Below are 24921 nucleotides of genomic sequence, written 5' to 3' on the forward strand. Positions count from 1 at the left end.
CTTCCTTTGACATGACCTCCGGCATTCATTAGATTGTTTCATTGAGCACCAGAAGTATCTACGTGGAAACTGTGGTTGCTGGGTGCAGTAAGGAACAGACTCAGCATGAGATGTGGCCTCCAGAAGTCTCTCAGTTCACACATCAAGAAAGACAGTGATTGATTTCTCCATGTCATTCTCAGGGCAGAAGAACACACCTCAGAGCTTTGCAGAAGCTGCAGTAATGTTGAAGGATATGAGCAGTGACCTACAGTCTAGATGGCAGCAGGAAGAAAGATGTGGCCATTCTCAACAGGAGTGGGGACACCTGGCCATCTCAGCCCAGTCAGCGGGCCAAGAAGCAGATCTGGTATGTTGGAGCCACATTGGTAATGCCACTCTCCTTGGGCCTGAGATCAATGTCCTTAGGAGCCACAGGACTGGACACAGAGAAGTTCTGGAGGATGGTGGTGAAGAAAAGGAACAATTCGTTGCGGGCAATTCCTTCGCCAAGACAATTGCGCTTTCCTGTGGGCACAGAGAATGAGCCATGTGAGTCCCAGGACAGTATACAACCTTCAGACTGTCCCTTCCCTAAACCCAGACAACTCTCCTATTGCAATGGAGAAGAATGAGTTTGACCCTCAACCTACAATTCAACTGAGACTAGTAAGAGTTTCACAAAGCCTTAAACAATTGGTGTAAGGGCTAGTGAGATTTCTTAGCATGGAAGGTATCTGCCATCACTGCTGAGGACATGCGTTCACCCCCTGGACACACATGTTGCAAGGAGAGAACAAACCCCTACAGTCTTTCCTCTGTCATAAACATATACATACCCTCCATAGAGCACATGTATATGCATGCAAACATATATGCAATAATTCAATCATAAAATGCAAGACAAATAGTTGGTGGATGACAGATGGTAATTTCTGACAGATTTCTAGGTTTTGTTTATTATCAGAGTCCTTTGTTTCAGAATTGTAAGAGCACAATAGAGTAGGAACAAACGTGTATGTGTAAACATGTATAATGTAACATCTGCAATGTTCACTCCTTTCTCATGTGGGGAGATTGGTCCTCCTCTCCTTGGCTGCCCTGAGGGTGAAGGTGCTCTTTACAAAGATTCTTAGATCAACAACTGGATGATATCAAGGGTCCTATATGAGCCAGGCATGGAGGCACATGCCTGCAAGTGCAGCACTTGGGAGATCACGGCAGGAAGATGATGGAATACATTGCAAGAGCTTTCTGTCTGTCCCCTGACTCTGACTCCTCTGTCTCTCATCCGCACACCCCCTGCTCCCATTTCTTCTTCAGCTTGAGATCAATGAACTTCAACAATGAGGAAGGAAATTCTGACTAGTCAGGGCTACTGAGAGTAATTTGATTGTAGGCTCCGTAAAAGGAACTGCATGTTTCTTTTCATGGTCCAAGGTCACACACAGCAGAAAGTACATATTGAGATTCAAATACAATTGTTCGTACAATAGAGAATGGGCAGAAGCACATAATGCGGGATCCATGGCACCCACCACATTCACAGGGGTATAATTAATCCTTGCTGGTTTTTCTCCTTGGGTATGACGCAGCACAGAGCAAGGGAGCCTGAACTTCCAGGCAGAGGCTCCACCACCTGCCTGTACCTCAGTGATTCTTACTCTGCAACTGGCTGCCTCAGGTCTCCAGGTAGAGGAGGGATTCCCAGCAACCCCTATGCCCTCCAACTGTTGGGAAATCAGGCCTGTGTAGGAGTATGTAGGGAAAGCACCTTCCCAGCTTAGGCCCCACCTTTTCAGAATTTAGGTGATATGAGCTTAGAAATTCATGGAGAGGTCTCTGAGATGATTTTCCTAGGACTGATTTTGTGAACTAATTTTTCCAGAGCAGCTTTTAATGGCTTATCTCAATCAACACAAAGTTTCCATACGTGGCGCCATTTATGTCTCTTTGGCTCCAACCAATTTTGTCTCTCTCTCTTTACTTTTTTCTTTCCGCCAATGGCAACCTACCTGAACCTGTGTCTCTACATATCGCTATTATTAGTCTTTTGATGTCTTCCAACCATTTGTGTCTTTCAAAACTCCCTAGATAGCATCTCGGCCCCTCCTGTTTTTTTGTCCAAGGACACCTTGTCATGTCTTCCTTCTGTGTCTTCCCTCCTGCTTCTTGGTCTCTTTCTAGTTGTGCCTTTCTCCCCCTCCCTTTTTTGTCCCCTTCCTCTCTTCCTGACTTACATCATCACATATGGTTCTTTACCAATCTTCTTTTCTCTCATGTCCATGCTCTGATTCCTACCACACATATCCTATTGTAGCTTCCTTGTGTCTCTGTGCATCTCTCTTTATTGGAATCTGTCTTAATATCCATACCTCTCTATCATTGATTTGTCTCAGTTTATTTTTCACATTTCTGCCTCTCTACTCTGGGGACAGTCATATGAACAATTCAGGAGCAGGGCTGAGCCCAGGGACACTGAAGTCTTTTGGCACCTAGGGCTAGACAATTCCGAGAGGAGACATGGTTCAGCAGGAGAACACTTGCCTTAAATCCCTCTGTGAGGGGATGAGGACAGATGTGCTCATCAGGAGAGCATCTCTAGAATGCACAAGGAGGAGGCTGGTGTGTGCTCTTTGGAAGAGAACTTGCTTACCTTGGTAACACACAGCCCTGGGCTCCACCCCTAGCATGAGGGTGGTGGGAGGCAACTAAAAGCCAGCCAATTGTTTCTAGAGCCTTTCTTTCTCTAATAGATAAGAAACCTGAACACAAAGTTTCTATGTTTACATCCCATAGAGTCCATTCAACTGAATTAAATTTTGCCAGAGGACGCTTCTGTATGTAACAAACTAACTAAATGCAGGCAACTGAACAACACACTAATTTGAGATTATGTTCTTCCAGTGAAGAACCAATCTCAGTACTCACAGCAGTTGAGCTGCTCCAGGCTGCCAACAACCTCAGCATGGTCAAGTAAGGCAAAAGAAGATATGAAACCCATCAAGCTGTGTGACCATGCACAGTTCCCTCTGGTCTACAGACACTGAGGGGTGCTATAACTCTGACCTTTCTCTAGTTCAGGAGTTTGCCTATCATGAATGGGTTCTTGGAAAAAATAAATGCTAGTAATTTTGATCTCTCTTAGAGTTTAACAAGCCAATGAGTATTTAATACAGACAGGTGTGTCAGGACATGCTTCATCTCCCCAGTGCTCACAGATAAATCCCTCCCTACTCTCAAGACCTTACAAGCTCATGGCAGTTTATAGATGATGTCATTTGTTCTTGTTGTTGTTCCCTAAGAAAAACAATTTGCACTCTCTCTGCTAACCCACAGGCCACTCCTGCCCTGGATCCAGGTAGGCTGACTGCAGATCTTCACCTCTCCCTCTGTTCCCCAAGACCCAAACCCCAGTCCTCACCCCACCTCTGCAACATAACCTTTGCTGCAGCCTTCCATACCCACACTCCCCATCTCTTTGGATTTCCCTGATATTCCCCATAAGACACCCCTTACTAACCCAAAGGCCACTCTGACCAGGGAAGCAGGTAGGCTGACAGAGAATCCATGCCTCTCCTTCTGATTCTCCAGATCCACCCCCACTGTCCCCATCTCACCTCCAACTCTGCAGCAGAATGCCTAGTGTGATCTCCCTGGCCTCCCTGGCCCCATCCCCAATCAATCACAAAGATTTTATCCTCCAATCCTCCTCGCAGCTCATCCCATTATCCCAGCCTCCAATACCAGCAGGCATTCCCTGGGACACACCAGCTTGGCAGGACAGGGAAACAGGTCCAAAGAAAGCTTCCTATGGCAACACACAGCCATCATGCTCACCTAAAACCCAGAAACCAAGAAACCAAACATCCACCCAACAAAGACAAACCCGGAAATTGACACCTAGACCTATAATCACCCCAAAACCAGATTCCTGGATGCCAGCATAAAAACACAATCAGTAACAGTCAGGACAATGTGAATCCATGCGAGCCCAGCAGCCCTGCCACAGTTGACCCTGGGCATCCCGCATAGCTGCAGCCCAAGGAAAGATCTTATCACTGCCTTCTGATGGTGGTAGAGGGCCTTAAAGAGGAAAATTTAAATCCCTTAAAGAAATCCAGGAAAACACAGTGTTTAAGACCTGAAAATAGAAATAGAAACAAGTAAGAAAACCCAAATGGGGGAATTCTGGAAACGAAAAATTTATGAGTTAGAAGAGGAACTACATAGCCTGCTTCACCAGGAAGATGGAAGAAAGATTCTCAGGCCCTGAAGATATGATAGAAGAAATACATATATCAGCCAAAGAAAATGTTAAGTTTGAAAAACTCATGACAGAAAAAAATCCTAGAAATCAGGAATACTGTGAAAAGACCACATCTTAAAAAAAAAAAAAAAAAAAAAAAAAAAAAAAAAAGACTAGAAGAAGGAAAAGAACCCCAGCTCAAAGGACCAGAAAATACTTTCTGCAAAATCATAAAGAAAATTTTCCTAATCTGAAGGAGATGTCTATAAAGGTACAAGAATCATATAGAAAACCAAATAGATTGGGCCAGAAAGAAAAGACCCATTAACACACTAATGTACAGAACAGGCAAAGATTTTTAAAAGTTTCAAAGCAAAAAGACCAAGCAGCATATAAAGGTAAACCTATTAGAATTAAGCCTGGCTTCTAAATGGAGACACTAAAAGCCATAAGGGCCCAGATAGAAGTGCTGCAGATTAAAAAAAAAAAGAAAGAAAAAAAAAAGAAACCAGATAGCAGTCCAGACTACAATAAACAGCAGACCTTTTGATGATCACCATAGATAAAAAAATTTAAACAATATTTATCTAAAAATTTATCCCTAAAGAAAGTGCTCAAAGAAAGCTCCAATCGGAAAATATTACCTGCATACAAGAAAGCACAGGGAATAAAATAATCCAAACCACCAAAATTAAAAGTAGAAAACCACAAACAAATACTGCCACTAATAACAACAACAACAATAACAACAAGGAAATAACAGGAATCAACAATCAAAGGTCATTGATATCTCTCAACATCAATGGTCTCAATTTCCCAACTGAAAAAAAACCTAGCAGAATGGATGTAAAAATTGATCCATCCTTCTGCTGCATCCAAGAAAAGCACCTTAACATCAAGGACATTACCTCAGGTTAAGGGGCTAAAAAAAGACATTCCAAGCAAATGGACCTGAGGAGCAGACTGCTGTAGCTATTTTAACATCTAACAAATTAGAGTTAAATCTAATCAGAAGACACAGGGAAGCACACTACATACTCATCAGAGGAAAAATCCACCAAGAGCACATTTAAATTCTAACCATCTGTGCCCCAAACACAAGGACACTAAAGTTTGCAAAAGAAAAGTACTACAGCTTAAATCACTATTGACCCTCAAACACTGACAGTGGGAGAATTCAACACTCCACACTCATCAATAGACAGGTCATCCAGACAAAAACTAAACAGAGAAATGCTGGAGCTAACTGATGTTATAAAAGGGCCACACAATTAGGAAGGGTGAGGACCACTGCTCTAAAACAAAAAGAAGTCACACCCAAAAGGAGCAGATGGCTAGAAATAATCAAACTCCAGATTGAAATCGATAAAATAGGAGCAAAAAGGCAATACAAAGAAACAAAGAATTAGTTCTTAGAGTAAATCAATATGCTTGATAAACCCTTATCTAAATGAAAAGGTGGACAAATATTGTACAAATTAATAAATTCAGAAGCAAAAGGTGAGACATAAGAGACACCGAGGAAATCAGAGAATTTAAAGGACATACTTAAAAAACTTGTATTCCACAAAACTGGAAAATCTAAATGAAATGGATATTTTCTTGATAGGTACTACTTACCAAAGTGAAATCAAGATCAAATAAGGAATTTAAACAGACCTATAATCCCTAGAGAAATTGAAACAGTCACTGAAATTCTCCCAATATTCAACCTCTCAACCCCTGAAAAGAAAAACAAAAAGAAAAAACAAAAACAAAAAGCAAGCCCAGGGACAGAGAGTTTCAACACCGAATTCTATCAGACTTTCAAAGAGGAGTTTATGTCAATACTCCTCAAATTATTCCACAAAATAAGAAACACAAATGATATTGTCCATTTCATTTTATGAGACAACAGTTACCCTGATACCCAAATCAAAAAGAAAGAGAATCACAGACCAATTTGCCTTATAAAGGCAAAAATACTCTATAAAATACTTGCAAGCCAAATCCAAGAACACAACAAAAAGTTCATCCACCATGATCAAAGGTTTCATTCCAGAGATCCAGGATGGTTCAATATATGAAACATTAATAAATACAAACAAACTGAAAGGGAGAAAATTCATGTGCTCATCTTATTAGATGCAGAAAAGACTTTGACAATAACGAATGCCTCTTCATGATAAATGTACTAGAGAGTACAGAGATACAAGGGACATACCTACACATAACAAAGACAGTTTACAGCATGCCTACAGCCCACATCAACTTAAATAGAGAGGAACTCAAAGCAATTCCACTAAAATTCAGAACAAGACAATGTTGTCTAAAATCTCCATATCTATTCAGTAGAATACTTGAAGTCTAGGCTAAAGTAATAATACAACTGAAGGAGACCAAGGGCATACAAATTGAAAAGGAAGAAGTCAAAGTAAACTTATTATCAGATGATATATATGATTGTGTGTGTGTCCCAAAAATTTCCACTAGGTAATTCCTATAGCTGATAAACACTTTCAGCAAATTAGCTGGACACAAAATTAACTCACAAACACCAGTTACACACAAATGAAAAACGCACTGAGAAAGAACCCAGGGAAACACCTTTGACAATAGCTTCCCATAATATAAATATCCTGGGGTTACTCTAACCAAGCAAGTGAAAGGCTTGCGCAATAAAAGAATTGGAGAAGACATGAAAAGATCTCTTATGCTGATGAATCAGTAGGATTAGCATAGCAAAAACAACATCCTTCAAAAGAAGCCAGAAATACACACTAGGAAAAAAGACAACATCCTCAACAAATGGTGCTGGTCAAATTGGATGACTCCATGTAAGGAAATGCAAATAGGTCCATACTTATCACACTGCATACAACCCAACTTCAGATGGATCAAAACCTTAACATAAAACCAGATACACTGAGCATAATAGAGAAAAAGTGGGGAATAGATTTGAAGTAATTGACACCCGTGATGACTTCCTGAACAGAACAAGAATAGCACAGACACTAAGATCAACAATTAAAACTGGGAACTCATGAAACTAAAAAACTTTTGCAAGGTGAAGTTCACCATCACTTGTATAAAAGTGGCAGCTACAAAATGGGAAACATTATTACCACCTCTACATCAAATAAAGGACTAATATCCAAACTATATTGAACTCAGGAAATTAGATATAAAAAACGAGATAATCCAATGTAAAAATAGCATACAGATCTCAACAGAGAGTTCTCAATAGAGCAAACTCATATGGCTGAGAAACATTTAAAGAAATGTTCAGCAGCTTTAGTCATCTGGGAAATATTAATCATAATGATTTGGAGATTCCATCTTACACCTTCAGAATGTCTAGGATCAATAACACAAGTGACAACATATGCTGGAGAGGATGTGGAGTAAGGGGAACACCCCTCCACTGCGGGTGGGAATGCAAACTTATACTGCCACTATGGAAATCAGCTTGGAAGGTCCCAAAAAATTAGGAATTAACCTCTCTCCAGACCCAGCTATAGCACTCCTGGGCATATACCCAAAGGATGCTTAATCCTACCACAGAGGCACTTGCTCAACCATGCTCAATCCTGCTCTATTCATAGAAGCCAGAATTGGTAACAAACTTCATGTTCCTCAACAGAAGGATGAATAAAATGTGTTACATTTGTACAATGGAGTATTATTTGGATGTTTTTTTAAAAAACAAAACAAAACAAACAGTATCATGAAAATTCAGGCAAAGGGGTGGAACTAGAAAAGAATCCTGAGTGAGGTAGCCCAGACCCCAAAACATAAACACGGCATGTATTCACTTATAGGTGAATATTAGTCATTAAATAAATGATAACCAAGCTACAATCCAAAGACCCAGAATGGTTAGATACAGACAAAAGTCCTAGGAGGAATATAAATCTCCCTGGGAAGGGGAAATAGAATAGAGTTCATGGGTGTACTAGGGGCATCAGAAGGGACAGGAATGGGAGGTCCAGGAGGGAGGAGAGATGGGATTGAGGGATAGGGTGTGGGGAGAGACAGTTAGCATTGAGGGGCATTGAGTCCTGTTGTGGAAACCCAGTATAGTAGAAACTTCCTAAACTACAGAAAGGCAATCTGAATGAAGTCTCCAAATACTGAGAGATACATGGTCCCAACTGGCCATCTCTTCTCACTAAATGAAGCTTCTAATTCCAGGACTGGGCTCCATTCGATTGTTTCTGACTAAAGAGATCCCATGGAAAACCCCAAACAACCCAAGGCTTTATCCAGGACGATAGGTTGATTCAACAAACTGACAGCAAGGCCTCATTGCTGAAGACAATTCCCACACAACTCACTGGACTGGAAACATCTAGCTGGGGCCTATATAGAACCTTCACCCCTGTGTTCTGGCATCTTAGGTATAGGAAGTATTCTACAGGCTACCAAATGAGAAATGTATACACCAATCCAACCACAAAACCTTTGATGAACCATGCTATCCTGCCTGTACGAAATACTAGTGCTCAACAGTGGCACAATGCAGTGCATTGTGGGAGTAATTATCCAATGTATGGTTTGAATATGCGACATTGCTTTAGTGACCAGGAACCAGGGACTAGGATATAAATGCTACAGCTCAAAAAGAAAAATAAAAGTAACAACAAAATGACCCCTGAAGATATTCTGCTACATAGATCAGAGCCCTCCTTATTCAGCCATCGCCAGAGAAGCTTCCTCCTGCAGCAGATAAAAACAAATTCAGAGAGACAGCCAGATGTTTCACAGAGAGAGAAACCTTGGAACACAAAGCTCTAAATGGAATGTCTTTGTCAAAACCCTTCCCACAGAGCTCAGAGCACCCAGAGGAAGAGGAGGCAGAAAGAGGGTAAGAGTCGGAGGGGATGCAGGACACCAAGAGAACAAGGCTCTGAACCCACTGATCAAAGCTCATATGAACTCAGACTGAGGCAGCAGGCACAGGGCCTGCTCGGGTCTGCACCAGGTCCTCTGTGCACATCTTATAGCTTTCAGTTTAGTGTTTCCGTGGATTCCAGAGTGTGCGAATGAGTGGGTCTCTGGTTCTCATGCCTTCTCGTGGGCTCTACTTTTTCTGTAGTCATTCAAGTGATGGTTTTTGTTTTATCTTCTATTTAATTTCATCATGTTTGGTTGTTATCACTTAGAAGCCTGTTCTTTTCTAATGAGAGACAGAAAGGGATGGATCCTGGAGGGAGGGAAGGTGGAGAGGGACTGGGAGGAGGAGAGGGAAGGGGAAACTGTAATCAGCATATATTGTATGAGGAAAGAATCTATTTTTAATAAAAGGAAAGGAAGAAATAAATAAACAAATGTCTAATAGGAAAAGACAGAACTGATGGATTTGATGCAACGGGAAAACAATGGATGAATAATTTGTTCATTGCACTTTTTAAAGTGGAGGAACTGTCTTCTGCTCTTTTGAGGACTTTACGTGGGCATTGCTGTATTGCCTTTGAAGACAAGCCGAACGTCCTGACTTGAGAATATCTGTCTTCCCTTCCTCTCTATTAATTAATCTGCTGTTTACTGCTGGGAGCAGTGGGAAGAACCTGGTTGTGCACTTAGCTCATTGTATTCTCTGTGAACATCCATTGTTCTCCTCTGTCAGACCTGAAATGACCCTATCCTATACTGATGAATATCTTGCATATCACCTTAGAACCTTCATCTGGCGATGGATCGAGATAGAGACAGAGACCCAATTTGGAGCAACGGACTGAGCTCTTAAGGTCCAAATGAGGAGCAGAAGGAGGGAGAACATGAGCAAGGAAGTCAGGATCACGAGGGGTGCACCCACCCATGTGACAGTGGAACTGATCTATTGGGAGCTCACCAAGGCCAGCTGGACTGGGACTGAATAAGCATGGGATGAAACCGGACTCTCTGAACATGGCGGACAATGAAGGCTGATGAGAAGCCAAGGACAATGGCACTAGGTTTCCATCCTAATACATGAACTGGCTTTGTGGGAGCCTAGCCTGTTTGGATGCTCACCTTCCTGGACCTAGATAGAAGTGGGAGGACCTTGGACTTCCGGCAGGGCAGGGAATTTGGACTGCTCTTCTGTATCGAGAGGGAGGGGGAATGGAGTGGGGGGAGGGGGAGAAGAGTGGGGAGAGGGGAAGGGGACAATGTGTGGGAGGATGGGGAGGGAAATGGGAAACAGGGAGGAGGCGGAAATTTTAATTAAAAAAGAATAAAATAAATAAAAAAATAATAAAAAAAGGTTCTCCCCTCATAATAAAATTAAAGAAAAAAAAAGAATGAATATGCTTAGGTTTAGAGGTTTTACAATACCTCTCCAAAATCCTCCTGAGCAGGAGCACCTTTAGTTAAAGAGACCCCTCCTGGGACAGTAGCCAGGTGGAATGAGTTCCCAGCTAGGATAGACTGCACCTAGTCCTGACTGTATCCTGGAGGATGAGCCTGCCCTCTAGTGTCTGGGAAATGAAGCACAGGTCAGTCTCACCTATAGAGAAGGGCATAAAAGCTTCAATTTTCTTCAGAGCCCCACTGGCATCCAGGAAGTGGTCAGGATTGAAGGCATCTGGTTGTTCAAAGTACCGTGGGTCATGGAGAGCTGCACTCAGGATGGGGTACACTTCAGTGTTCTAGGAGACATTGTGAGAGGCAATGATATTAGCATACCCTGGCTCCCATAGCAGACTGTTAGTCCTTAGAGAGTCACAGAATGCTGGGAAACCACAAACAGGCCTAGGGTGGTCACTGGGAGAGTGGAGAATGACCATGGCATAAAGATGTGGAATCGCAGCTGGTCTCACCTTGGGGAGCATGTATCCTCGGAACAAAGTGTCTTTGGTGACTTTGTGAGGCACTCCAATCGGGAGAATATCTGCAAATCTCTGGATCTCACGAATGACAGCCTCAGTGTAGGGCATTTTGTTGCGGTCATCAAGGGTTGGTGGGCGTTGTGAGCCAATCACCTGATCGATTTCCTTTTGGACTTTCTCTGCACAGAAAAGGGAGACAGCAGACAATGCTTGCCCCCTTCACGAAGGCAATGCACAGGGACCCTGTTTACTGTAAGCAATACCTTAGGGCAGTGCAGAGCCAGGAGACTCTGTTGAGAAAGACACACTGTACTCTTGTTGTACTCTTGGACATCCATACCTGCACTTCTCTTAGGCACCTGTCTCTTCAGCCACGCTTAGAGCCATGTTAGAGGCTCTCTCCCAAGCTCCAGCTTTGCTCATAAAAGAGAGAAAAGGAAAACCCATAGCAAAGGACTCTTTTCATCTATCAGTCTGAGTGAGGGCTGGATGGTAAGAATTTTCTGCATTTGAAATGTAATGTTATATATTGTGTTCTTGTGCAACAGAGAGAGAGACAGACACACACCACACACACAAACACACACACACACACACACACACAGAGAGAGAGAGAGAGAGAGAGAGAGAGAGAGAGAGAGAGAGAGAGAGAGTTCTTGCATGGAACTTATATTTCAAAATCCAGGGGGATAGAGAGATTTCTCAGTGCTTCGAGCACTGGCTGCTCTTCTAGAGAACCCAGGTTCACTTTCTAGCACCCTCATGGCAGCTCACACTGTCTGTGACTCCGGGTCCAGTGGAACAACACACTCACAAAGACATATATGCAGACAAAATAGCAATGAACATTAGTTTAAAAAATTAAAAATACAGGCAAACAATATAAGGCTATCAACTCAGAAATAAAAGGAAAGTAAATTAACCTGTGTATAACTGAACATGGATTATGAACACATTGGTAATATGATGGCCAATGAAAGGGCTCAGTCAGAAAATGCATTGATTTCCATCCTGACAGCCTGGCTTTAACATCAGAACCCATGTGAATGTGCAGGGGAGACCCACTGCACAAAATGGAGCATACACAAATAAATCAATGAATGCAACTAACCAAACATCAAGCAAATATGTGGATGAATAAATGAGCAAATACAGGAATAAACAGGTAGTTGTGTTGAATGATGAACAAATCACAGATAAATGAATGAATTATTAAATAGATACATGGAAGAATAGATGGACACATGAATGGTGAATTCAAAGGCCATTGGGAAGGAATAAGAAATGAAAAGATTTGCATATGAATGAACCAATGAATCAATGACAGAGAGCCTGATCAACTAGCTATGATAAAGAATAAAACTCACAAACTGATTCATCCAAATAAATGAATTAAATATGTCATTAAGTCAACTAGAGATGAAAGATTCAAGGATTAATAATCTGTGGGTATAGAGAAGATGAACAGAAAATTACATGTGTGGGTGAACAGGTATGTAGATAAAAAATGAATGGAAAAATGAATATATGTATGTTTAGATAATGGTTGGAACAAGAATGGAATGGGTAAATAGATGAAGAGGTGGATGAAGAAAGATGGGTGAATATCTGACAGATGCAAAGACAGAAAGAAATAGAGAAGAAAGGAAGGAAGGAAGGAAGGAAGGAAGGAAGGAAGGAAGGAAGAAAGGAAAGAAGGAAGGAAGGAAGGAAGGAAGGAAGGAAGGAAGGAAGGAAGGAAGGAAGGAAGGAAGGGAAAAAAGAATGAAGGAACGAAGGAAGGAAGGACAGATGATCCAACCTTTAAGTTATAGCAGAAAACAATGGAAATGGACCAGCTGAGTGTTCATTCACACACCACCCACAGCACTGCTTTAGGTTAGAAGTTGACCAAAGCTTTCAGAGCTTTAAATGTAAGAGGCCCATGTCTTTCTCATCCACATAAACCTCTGCAGAAAAGAAGGAGTTAGAAACTTCCCCAATTGTCTGCCTGTGACTCACCTGCAACATGGGGGTATTTGATCATGAACAGGAAACCAAAGCAGAGCGTGGTGCTGCTGGTCTCGGTGCCAGCAAAGAAGAGAGAAATCACAGAGATAATGAGGTTCTGATGATGGAACTCCGAGTGTTGGTTGGACTTTTCCTGGTTTCAGATGGGAGAGAGAAGGGGGGTGGGGGAGGTCAGGGGTACCTGGAGACTTGCAGGGAGAGGCACACACATCCTGGGAACTGTCCTTCTGTCTCACTATCTGGACCACATGGCATTTCTCAGTCCTCAACAATGCCACTTGGTCTCTGCTCTGTCTTCTCTCTCTACTGTGCTCTCTCTTAGTTTAGCATGGTTTGTCTCCCAGGCTCTATCTTCCTCTGTAGTCTTTTCTGCTTTTTGTCCCTTGCCCTGTGTTTCTTCCCCAGCCTTCTTTCTCCCTATCACATTTTCTTCTCCTTTTATTTTCATCATTTTCCAGATGCTTCTGCATCTCCTCCACTCCATTTCCTGTCTCTCCTCCCCATCCTCTGCCCCCTTTTCCTCTGCTCACATCCTTAGCCTTCACTCTCAGCCATCCCCTCTCATTCGCACAAGACTTACCTTCTCCATGCGTATAAGGTAGGTATCGATGAAGTCTCTTGGATTGTTGGGGTCCAAGGTTTCCCGGTGCTTCTCCACACTGTGGCCAATGTATTCAAGGACTTCATGCAAATTTTTGTACATTTGTTTGTGAATTCCAGTAAAGAACTTCAGGAAACCCGAATAGAGCTCAAACATCTGCAAGAAAGAAGGGCCCAGAAGGTCACAATGAGTTATCAGGTCTCAGGAATTGGGCAGTGCTCCTAGATCCACAGACGTCATGAAGGAACACACACACACACACACATACACACACACAAACACACACCTCTCCTACATGCATACCATACACATGTCTTTAAATCAGTCTCTAACCTTCAGTTTACATTCTCTGTATCTCCCTTTTTCTCTTCTCTGCTCTCTCTCCGAATCCCCCTTGCTGTTTTGTCTTAATTTGTCTTAATTTGTGGGGTATTGTTTTTTGAACACATTAATGCCAGACAGGCTTTAAATTCAACATGTAGCCTAGGATCAGCCCAAATTTCTAATATCCCAGTCTCTAACACCAAAATGCTGGAATTTCATGTTTTGTACACCACCAATTCCTGGGGATGAACTCAAGGACTCATGCATGAAATACTGTGTCCTCTGTCCTCTAAGTAGCAGCTGTATCCCCCACGTCATCATTTTCTCATGTCTGGATGGCTCTGTATTTCTGCATTCAGGTCTCTCCACCTTGCTCAACATCCCTCTCTCCTTCTGTTCCTCCTTTCTTCCTTCCATCCCTCCAGGTCACAGGCTCCTTGCTTTTCCATGTTTTCTCTGCCCTTCTTCCAGCCCTAAGACTCTGCCTTCTTCACTCACAAAGCAGCCTTTGTTTCCTCTGCCTTCAATGCTCCTCCCTTCCCACCTACTGACCTGACCATGGAATGAGCTGATGGCTGAGATGATCTGAGAGAACAGGTCCAACAGGCGCAGGAACTGGCGATCTTTGTAATCAAAGCGCTCTCCAAAGACAATGGAGCAGATGATGTTGGCTGTGATGCACTGGAAGAGGAAACTGGGGTCCAGGGGGGCTCCTGAAGGAGAATACAGGACAAGAGACAAGGAATACAGAATTAGGGGAGTATTTGGCTTCAGCCCCATCTCTGTAAAGTCATCCCCACCACTCACTGCACAATGAGAGAAACACATTATCACATATGGTGCACATAAGAGTGTGGGCTCTTCACTCAGAGATGCATGCATCCCTTTATTTAACTCCCTCGGTACTGTACAGAATATGGGATGCTATTTCTATATACAGAAAGGGATGTACCTTCACTAAGGAAACTCAGCTAATCATGGCTGCAACATGGCTGCAATTAGGATGCTAGGAACAAGATATAGAGTGAGTGCAGTCAATCTGCACCTGCTCCTCCTCCCAGGAAGACGTCACTCTGAACTGATAGCTAACTCCCATTGGCAGGAATGGTGCACAGAAGAGTTCAGGGGTGGCTGTGTCAATTACAAGCCCTGGACAGTCCATGCCTATCTGCCTGTCTTCCTCCATCCCTTCTCTGACTTCCTCCATCCCTTCTCTGACTTCCTCCATCCCTTCTCTGACTTCCTCCAACCCTTCTCTGACTTCCTCCATCCCTTCTCTGACTTCCTCCATCCCTTCTCTGACTTACTCCTTCCCTTCTCTGACTTCCTTCATCCCTTCTCTGACTTCCTCCATCCCTTCTCTGACTTCCTCCATCCCTCCTCTGACTTCCTCCATTTCTTCTCTGACTTCCTTCATCCCTTCTCTGACTTCCTTCATCCCTTCTCTGACTTCCTCCATCCCTTCTCTGACTTCCTCCATCCCTTCTCTGACTTCCTCCATCCCTTCTCTGACTTCCTTCATCCCTTCTCTGACTTCCTCCTTCCCTTCTCTGACTTCCTCCATCCTTTCTCTGACTTCCTCCATCCCTTCTCTGACTTCCTCCATCCCTCCTCTGACTTCCTCCATTTCTTCTCTGACTTCCTTCATCCCTTCTCTGACTTCCTCCATCCCTTCTGACTTCCTCCTTCCCTTCTCTGACTTCCTCCATCCCTCTCTGACTTCCTCTATCCCTTCTCTGACTTCCTTCATCCCTTCTCTGACTTCCTCCATCCATTCTGTGACTTCCTCCATCCCTTCTCTGACTTCCTTCATTTCTTCTCTGACTTCCTCCATCCCTTCTCTGACTTCCTTCATCCCTTCTCTGACTTCCTTCATCCCTCTCTGACTTCCTTCATCCCTTCTCTGATTTCCTCCATCCATTCTGTGACTTCCTCCATCACTTCTCCGACTTCCTCCACCTCTCTTTTCTCTGACTTCTGAGCTCTGTGGTGTTCTAGAAACCATCATCCACTGCTGCCTGTAGCCTTTGTGTGCCATGTTCAGTCACGGACGCTGGCAGTTGGAAGCCTATTGTCAGTACAGCAGTCTTTGGCCATTGTTGCCCTTCACACGTGGGCTGGCTTGTCTGTGGTCTCTGACCCTATGAGGATACTTTCCTGGGGTTCAGACCTTCACTCTCAATCCCCTTTTAGCTTCATTCTCAGCTTGTTTCTCTTCCTCTGGGTCCCTCCATCACTGACTTCTTTCTCCCATCATTTTTTTCACCCTCTGCACCTTTCTTCCCTCCCCACCTCCGCACTGACCTCCCAGATCTCCAGGAAAAGGTCAATAAGAAATGACAAATAAATACCCCGTGTAAAGAAATGGAGGTGCAAGCAACAGTCTTGTTACCAATGTGCCCTTGATACAACAAACTTAAAATAACCTCAGACTACCTCTGATTTTTACCAAAATCAAACTCCCATGAGCCTCTGTGCTCTCTGGGGCTCAATAGCACACTCACAAGGAAGAAAACAGAGTTCCCTGTTTAGGCCATGTCTGCAGGTCCTCCTGCTCTGTTCCCTTCATCAACTAAAGGTCTGTGTTTGCCTTTGAGAAGACCGTGGAGGGGGGCAGGGATGGCGGCAATTATAATGATTAAGTCAAAATGGTCCTGAAGACTTTGTGCAGTAGAAGAGGAACTTGGAAATCTCAGCCTCCTGCCTCCACCTCTGGAGTGCTGGGATTACAAACATGCAGGACCATGCCCACTGTATGTGGGGCTGTAAGCTCTCCATAACTCAGCCACAGCCACATCAAAGGCAGGACCTCACATTGTAGACAGGACTGGCCTTGAACTAAGTCATCTTGCTTCACCTTTTGAGTTCTGAGAGGATGTGTGTCCACCAGTCCTACCCAACTGACAAAGAAAGTTAATTCACAGATTGATTTTCTGAAGAGAAGTGACCACCATGGGCAGTACGTGTTTCTGAGTTATTTTGGAACCAAAATACCTCACATTTCTTTTCTGCCCTTGTGATTCTCTCTTCCCACCTCTCTCTTAATTTCCTCATCTCCAAACTCAGTGTGTCTTTTGTGTCTCTCTCCCTCTGTGTATGTGTGTGTATGTTTATCTCTGTGTGTGTATGCGTGTATGTGTGTGTGTGTGTGTGTCTGTCTGTCTATCTGTCTGCCATTTTGTTTCTATATTCTTGTATGTCTCTTCCTATTTTTTGGCACTACACTCAGGTCCCTGTGTCACCATCTTCCTTTCTGCCCATTCTCTTGTACTCACCCTGGTATTTCCGCAGCTCCTCCACCAGACATCGGGCCTCCTCCTGAATCCGCCCCTCCACACTCCGCTTGCCCATTCCTAAGTCCTTCATGGTGGCCAGAGAGAAGCGGCGAAGTGTTTTCCAGCGCTCGCCGCTGGCAAAGACCAAACCTAGGAACATAGGTGAAGCATGGGTGGTTACAGTGGAAGATTAAAGACCCTGAGTCCTTCCCCACAGCTCGGGCTCCACCTCTCACTCACATCTTCCCGGTCCACATCTGCCACTTCACCCTGTCCCGTATCTCACCATATGTCTGTACAACTGGCTCAAACAAAGCTATTATCGCCCGGCCAGAGAAAGCCTCAGCTTGGTCCACCAGAGCCTCCTTTATGGCCTCTGTCCCACACAGCATGACCACGGGCCTCGGTCCCAGGTGCACTGTGAACACGTCTCCATATTTTTCTCGAAGCTGCCAAGCATAAGGGCACGAGGGTTGTGGTTAGTCAGTGCAGACGTTGTTGTTACACTGTGAAAACACCTAGACACAGACGGGTAAGTAGGTGCCCCTCCCCTGGCCACCCTTCCTCTCCTGAGGACCTAAGAGGTGAAGGTTAATTCACCACACAAGCAGGGTCTGCACTGATTGGTTGGATTTCCTAATCAGGACACCAGCACTGTAGAGTAGGGAGACAGGGCAACACTTGTTTATAATTCTGGCACAAGAGAAGTAGAGACCGGAGAATCAGTAGTCATCCTTGTCTGCACATCCAGTTTGAAGCCAGTCGCACCTACAGATGACTGTACCTCAAAAATAATAGATACAGATATGGATGAAGATGTGCATTAGTTCCATGCCCATATCCTTCAGTCTAGCCAGCTGAACAATGCTTCCTGTGGTCCAGCTTCAGCCTGTCCAATGCCTCCTGACAACATTCAAGAGAACGGCCCTGACCCACCCACTGGGTTACATGGGAAGGAAAGTGATAGTCACCTAGTCGTGGTCCTGAATGTGAGTCATGACTGCAGTATGGACAGTTGGGATAATGCCTGGCAATGCAACCATCAGGGCATCTACAGGGAATTGATTCCAGGAACATGACAACCCTCCAGTGCTGAGAGTCCTTGAGAAGCATGGTGAGGGGTTTGCAAACAACCCTCCCTTGTACTTTTGTAACTTTTACTCTCTCTAGATGGCACTGCAGCTAATAGAAATGAAAGGCTGTGAAAATGGCTAGTGACCAGGGTTTTTTAGGGGACAATGCTAAGAAAAAGCTCTGCATATTTTTGATGTTGATGCATTTATGTTTTTAGATGGGGCCACAACATGGAATCTTATGCAACAGTGAACTAAAAAGCCTCAGATCATAATAACGGTGTAAGTTAAACTTGTCAAGTTAATGCTACACAAAACAAGTGTAAACTGTACTGTCTAATTGATATAACAATGATAACAGTGTTGAGGAAGAAAGTAAATATAAGGGAATGTGGCAGAGCTAGGGCCTATATGTGACAGCATTTCTGCTGGGCTACATCTGTTCAGCTCCAGAGAGCTAGCACCTAGCTGTATCCACCTTCTGTTAGCAATTAACCTATTGTTTCTCTTGCTCCCCTCTGTCTGAGAGTTTCCCAAGGGTACAAAGCTTATGCAAATCTTGGTTAGAAGGAAACACAGAAAACTGTGGTTCCCCTTGAATCAGGCAATTTCTTTTGCATCATCTCTTTAGAGGCCCAGTCAGGATGTTGTGAGGATATGGACATGTACTCGCTAGGTGAAAATTGGAGAACAATAAAGGAGCCCTGGGCAAAGGGAAAACAGTCGTTCCTGAAGGTTGAGTCCTGAAGGGTTAGTCCTGAATGTTGAATATTGAAGGTTCTCTAGAGAGACTGACCCGCCTGTAGCCAAGAAAGGCTAAATTCATTCTTAAGGTGTCTCTGAGTCTTCATTTCACAGACCCATGTGAACCCACACACCTGAGCTGTGACATCCACAACACCTATGAGTTTCAGTTGTGTAGCTGTAGAGATCATAGGTCAAGCTAACGATAAAGAGAAACAATTGAGTCCCAGGAGCCAGGCTTGCTCAATTCCTTTTATGTTGATGCTAAAAGACACAGTCTCAAGTTTCTGTGTGCATCATTAGCTAAAACAAACATTTAAAACAATTTCAGGTTAAATCATATGTTTTGATAACAGCCTCATGATGAAAAGCCCCAGAAAACAATATTATGTTCACAAGGGCACAGAGCTGAGTTGCAGATTCACTAGGTTAGGGTAAAAAACACAAGGCAGCCCAACTGTTGCTGGCTGACACACTTTCCTGGCTAGCGTTGGTTGGTGATCAAAGGTGATGGTTAACTCTTTATACTCGTTCCTGTCCTCGATGTCCTGAGAAACTATTGATGGGTGGATATGCACCCTAAAGATTTAAAGTACAACTGACTAGTTTTCATGCATAAAAGTTTAGGTTTGTGATTCCTTTAAGATTCCTTATAAAATCGTCCATCAAGATAAATAGTAGAACGATTGCTGCTTTCTTTGTAATCACAATGTGCAATCTTCAAACAAAAGATTTGCCTGAGATAAAATACTTCCTGCTTGCTCCTGTTCTGTTAATCTAACAAGTTACTTAGATGTAAATGTAGGTGGGACACCAGAACGACTTTGTTTTTAATCATGAAAAGGCAATAAAAAACATGGTTTGATCTAAATCTCTTATAATCGTTCAATTGAAATGTGGAATGTAACCGAGAAGTTTTCTGGGTTATATTAGCCAGAGAAAAAGGTGTGCAGTAGACAGAAGACAAGAAGAATAGAGAATAAAGAAGGAAACCATTGAGATAGTGTGAGTGCCTTTCTCCCTAGTACCCTTGGATAGATAAATCTTAGGTCATGCCAATACCATGGATTCATTTGGAGCCCTGTGCTTTGGGACACTGATTCCCCAGGTAGCAATAATAGAGTTTGTTTATTAAAAAAATTGTTATTGTGACACTGTAGAATACTGGCGATTTCTAATCTTATTAGTAGCTTTGATGGTTCACCTCCTTTTTGTGTCTCTACTACTGGCCAAAAGAATGTCATCATTAAGACTCAGTCTTTGTAACAGACACACCATGATTAAAGCCCACAAAACCATCTTACATCAACACAGATGCCTAGAAAAAAATCTCAGCTTTTTGAGCCACCAGAAAAATTTTTAAGAAACATTCCAGAGGGCTTGCCAGCTGCACATGGTTTGGACTTATGGAGCTGACACAGCCTTCAGCAGCTGGATTTGAGTCAGGGTCCAGGCTCATCCACGACACACTTGAGAGAGCCGAGCTGGTTGTGTCTGGGGTTCACCACAGGACATCACCTCCACTTGGCATCCAGAAGCACCTGTCTGGACCAGCTGCTCTTTCCTCTTGCCTGTTTCATGTGCTATGCCTTCACTGATGCTCTGCTGTTGATTTAGCCCCAATATGGACGTGTTGAGAAGTGTCAGAGCTCTTGGGAGCTGGAACCTAGTGAGAGGCACTGGGTCTTTGCAGCTAATCCATACATTATGTTAATGCTGATCTCACAAGAGGACTGGGTTCTCAGAGAATGGAGTATTATTAAACAAAGGTACTCCACATGATTAGCCACTTCTGAATGTGACAGGTTTCTTGTACTGTGACACAAAAGAAGGGTTCTCACTAGAAAGTGGAAGAATGGACTGCTTGATCTTAGACTGTCGCACTGCACAATTTTGAGCAGGATAAACCTTTAGTTTATAAAGAACTCATCCCTGTAATTTTGTGGTAGCAACAGAAAAGAGATAAAGACATGAGAGATTTTTCTCTTGCCTGCTTAGTTGAATCACTTCAGTTCTTACCATCTTTGGCTCACACCAAGCCAGTTCATTTTAATGACCTATAGATTCAATGCCTACCTCTCCCCTGTCACACTGTGACCTTATCCTCCTGGCTCTTCTTTTTCCCTAGTACCAGTTGCTGCTCAGGAATAACTTCTTTTCTGTACCTGTCATCATTCTAGAATGTCGCTGTGATTTGTTCAAGTCCTGCCTTCTATGTAAGTCTGTTTGAACTCTCAACCAATCTTAAAATTCTTATTGATGTGGGATTCTCCTCTGTATGCTGTGAATACCATAGGTTAATAAAGAAACTGTCTTAAGCCCATGATAAGATAGAACAGATCTAGGTGGGGAAAACTAAAACTGAATGCTGGGAGGAAGAAGGGAGAGTTAGGGAGAAGCCATAGAGCCTCTGGAGACAGACACTGGGAACTTTAGCCAGTAAACCACAGCCTTGTGGCGATACACACATTACTAGTAATGGGTTAAACTAAGATGGAAGAGTTAGCCAATAAGAAGTTATACCTAATGGGCCAAGCAGTAATTTAATTAATACAGTTTCTGTGTGATTATTTTGGGGCTGAGCAGCCAGGAACCAACAAGCAGCTTTTTCCTACACCTTATTGTTTTGCTTGTATACAATATCACCCAAATGAGCAGATAACTTGTGTAGTTGAGTTTTATGAGTTTATTCTACATCTACAAACAGAGTCTTATCTCCTGACAGTTAGGAAGTCAGCTCAACTCCCAGACTGCCACATCCATTGGATTATAGATTTGACAGTTCTTTAAGGAGTTCTGTAGAGGGTAGGAATTCCCTGACCAGTGCACATTGCCAATCCCTGGGAACCTTGTTTGCAGGACATGATGACTATCCCTATAGGGAAAAGATGCAGCATGTCATGCTATCAAGACAGGATGTCACCAGCCCTCCCTGCGAGTCTCTGGGCAGTTAAGTATGCTGGGGGAAGTGCCACTTTCTTCAGTGATGTAGCTGTTCATAAGTTGCTCACCTTCAATTCAATTGCCCCTACATCCGTACTCACTCAGGCAACCATAGTTACCTCCAAGTAAGAGGGGCCTTTGACACAGAGAAGAGGAGAGGAAAATGAGAAATGAATGAATTAGACTTTCAAGGAATAAAAATTAATCCCAGCACTCAGAAGTCAGAGGTAGGTGGATCTTGATGAGTTTGAGTCTCTCTACAGAGTGAGTGACAGGACAGCCAGGACTGTTTCACAGAGAAACCCTGTCTCAAAAAAAAAGATAAAAAAGAAAAAAACCCAGAAAGAAAGAAAAAGAAAATAACAACAACAAAGCGAACCAACCAAATAAACAAACAAACATAAAGAATAAAATATAAACATGATGTTAACTTGACCTTTCCAACATATGGGAAGCCCGTTTTTAAAACACTTGCGCCTAGGTGTACCACACATCTTTAAATCCAGTATGTGAGATGTTAACTCAGAAATATCATTAGCCTGAGAAATGAGGATAATCTTCTCTTAAAACAATAAAAAATGATAAACAAATGAATACACCATTGGACCAAGTGGGTGATATATTAAAATCCAAGGGGTAGCAAGAGTTGGGATTGCTGTCACTAAATTAGAACTCTAAATGGGAAGTGGAGCCAAAGATGTTTAGTGATTATTAATAAACAAGTGAGAATTAAACATGAAATCTTGCATGTGAAGATTGGTAAAGATGATGCCAGGGTTGGTTCCTTGGATGATCCTTTTGTTTATAACTGATAAGCACTCCCTTCCTACCCCACCTCTTGGTCTTCCTCTCCTCCCCTTTGTTCCTGAATACAGCAGGCTAATCCCTGGTGTTGGCAGAAGAAAACCTGATATATGGATGCCTGTGAAACTTTTCTTTCTCTTTTGTAACAAAGGAACATCAGATAGGAAAACTGTAAGCCCTTGGTGCATGCCATGACACCCCAATATGCTTCACACTCCAAGCACAGAGTCTCACACTGTCCCACAGCGAGGACACACCTGTCAACCTGAGCACCATCCACCACCAACCAGCACCTCCCCTTTCACTCACCGATGTTCTCACCTGACCCTACTGCCTGGAAGGAGTTCCTTCTTCACCCAAATGAGTGATCTTCAGGAGCAAACATGGGGCTAATCCCATATGGCATAGGCTGTGGGCATGTCTTACCTGAATAAAGGAGTAGAGGAAGCCTCTTCTGTCCATCTGAAGGAGGTTTCCCAAGAGGGGCAGGGGACGGGGTCCTGGTGGAAGGTGGCCACGGGACTTTGGGTAGCCCCAGACCATGAGTAGTAAGAAGCCCACAAGGAGAGCGAGGAGGAGCAGGACACTGGGATCCATGGTCCTCGTCTGAGCACCGTCCACTTCACTGCATACTCCAGCAGGACTTTTATGCTGGATCTGGATCTCCACCCAGTTGAGCAACTTTAGCTGTTCCCACCTCCTGGTCTCCTCACTGTCCAGGAGTGTGAGTACCATACTTCCTGATTGGGCTGTTGGTGACCTGCTCACTCCCAATCTTCTTACCTTCAACCTAGATGTTGGCAAGAGCACCATGAAAGAGATACACAGGACAAAAGGGCATAGGGAATAATGAGTCTCAGTTTCTGAGGGTGAGTATACATATGCCAGCTCAGTTCTGTCTGTTTATTTTCTCTGACATGGCCCTGTGCATATTTACTGTATGCTTTATATATAAAAAGTCATTTCTAATATGAATGTGAAGTTCTGTGTTTATGTGGCCCAGGACAGTCCTTTATTAACCAGTTGCACTCACAGCATACAGAGGGGAGTCCCATATCAAAATACATTTGGATGTTGGTCTCTTTGTTTGTTTGTCTTAGACAAGGTCTCCCTCTGTATCCCAGGCTGATGTTCTAATCCACTGTGTGGCCTAAGAAAGAGGTTTTTAATGTGTATGTACTTCTATTAGTAGGTCAAGGCAATATATCTCCCCCAAAATGTGAAGATTATGACAGCTACTGTATGAAATGCAGTTCATGGCTCCCACTGGGAATCCTGCATTAAAATAATGATGCAAGTTCAGTACCAGATCACCCGCTTGGCAGGACAAATGTCCTGGGGTCATTCAAGTCTATTCTGACACCTTGACAAAGTCAGAGAGAAACAGATGCAATGCATGAAATCACCATGGTTTCCTGACCTTTTTCCTTCCTGAATTGCTGAAGTATAACTCTGCTGCCAACATCAGACAGGCATTGGCTGAACTTCACAAGAAGGATGCTGCTTCCCCTCTCCCACTCCATCTCTATCTCCAGTAAAGAGAAGTGAAGTCTTATTAAGAAAGGTTGGCCTAAGGTGGGGCATGGCCACCCTTGCTTCTCATCTCTGCATTAGGAAAGCTGAGATTCTGCATCAACTATTGCCTAAGTAACTTAGCAAGACCCTATGTCCAAATAAATCCTTAAAAGATTGGGTGATGCACCATAGTGGTAGAGCAGTTGCCTGGTGCCTCAATTACTTTTCTATTGCTATGAAGAGGCACCATCCTAATCTACAAGCATGAGGCAGAGAGAAGAAGAGCTAACTGGGAATGAGTGGACTTTTGAGATCTCTGTAGAAGGAGCGGCAGGCTGTGTTCCCGCCCAGCTCCCACACAGCTAGCTTTGCACCTGAAATAATTACATGGAAACTGTATTCTTTTAAACACGGCCTGGCCCATTAGTCTCAGCCTCTTTCTGGCTAATTCTCACATCTTGATTAACCCATTTCTAATAATCTGTGTAGCACCACGAGGTGGTGGGTTACTGGAAAGGATCTTTTTTTTTTTTATTCTTTTTTAATTAAAATTTCCACCTGCTCCCCGTTTCCCATTTCCCTCCCATCCTCCCAAATATTGCCTCCTCCCCCA

The 24921-nt window shown here is 43.3% G+C and overlaps 1 protein-coding gene across 1 annotated transcript; it reads right to left on the reverse strand.

Moving 5' to 3' along the window:
- Window positions 1-325: 325 nt before the first annotated feature.
- On the reverse strand, window positions 326-23390 carry LOC130861981 (cytochrome P450 2B1-like). Its single transcript, XM_057751352.1, has 9 exons — window positions 23220-23390; window positions 17516-17678; window positions 17230-17379; window positions 14507-14667; window positions 13610-13786; window positions 13021-13162; window positions 11011-11198; window positions 10698-10839; window positions 326-507 (listed from the first exon to the last, which is right to left on the reverse strand). The coding sequence occupies exons 1-9, from the start codon at window positions 23388-23390 to the stop codon at window positions 326-328; spliced, it is 1476 nt and encodes a 491-aa protein (XP_057607335.1).
- Between the last annotated feature and the right edge of the window lie 1531 nt (window positions 23391-24921).

The sequence above is a fragment of the Chionomys nivalis genome, chromosome 2 (assembly GCF_950005125.1).
Source record: "Chionomys nivalis chromosome 2, mChiNiv1.1, whole genome shotgun sequence".
Taxonomy (NCBI): domain Eukaryota; kingdom Metazoa; phylum Chordata; class Mammalia; order Rodentia; family Cricetidae; genus Chionomys; species Chionomys nivalis.

Bases quoted from the DNA above. Each gene is read 5' to 3' on its own strand.
- LOC130861981 (XM_057751352.1), bottom strand. From the start codon at position 23,390: ATGGATCCCAGTGTCCTGCTCCTCCTCGCTCTCCTTGTGGGCTTCTTA. The intron at 14,668-17,229 runs GTGAGTACAAGA...ATTCTCCTTCAG, and splicing joins GGAGCTGCGGAAATACCAGG to GAGCCCCCCTGGACCCCAGT. The intron at 508-10,697 runs GTGAGACTGACC...CTGTGCCCACAG, and splicing joins TTTTATGCCCTTCTCTATAG to GAAAGCGCAATTGTCTTGGC.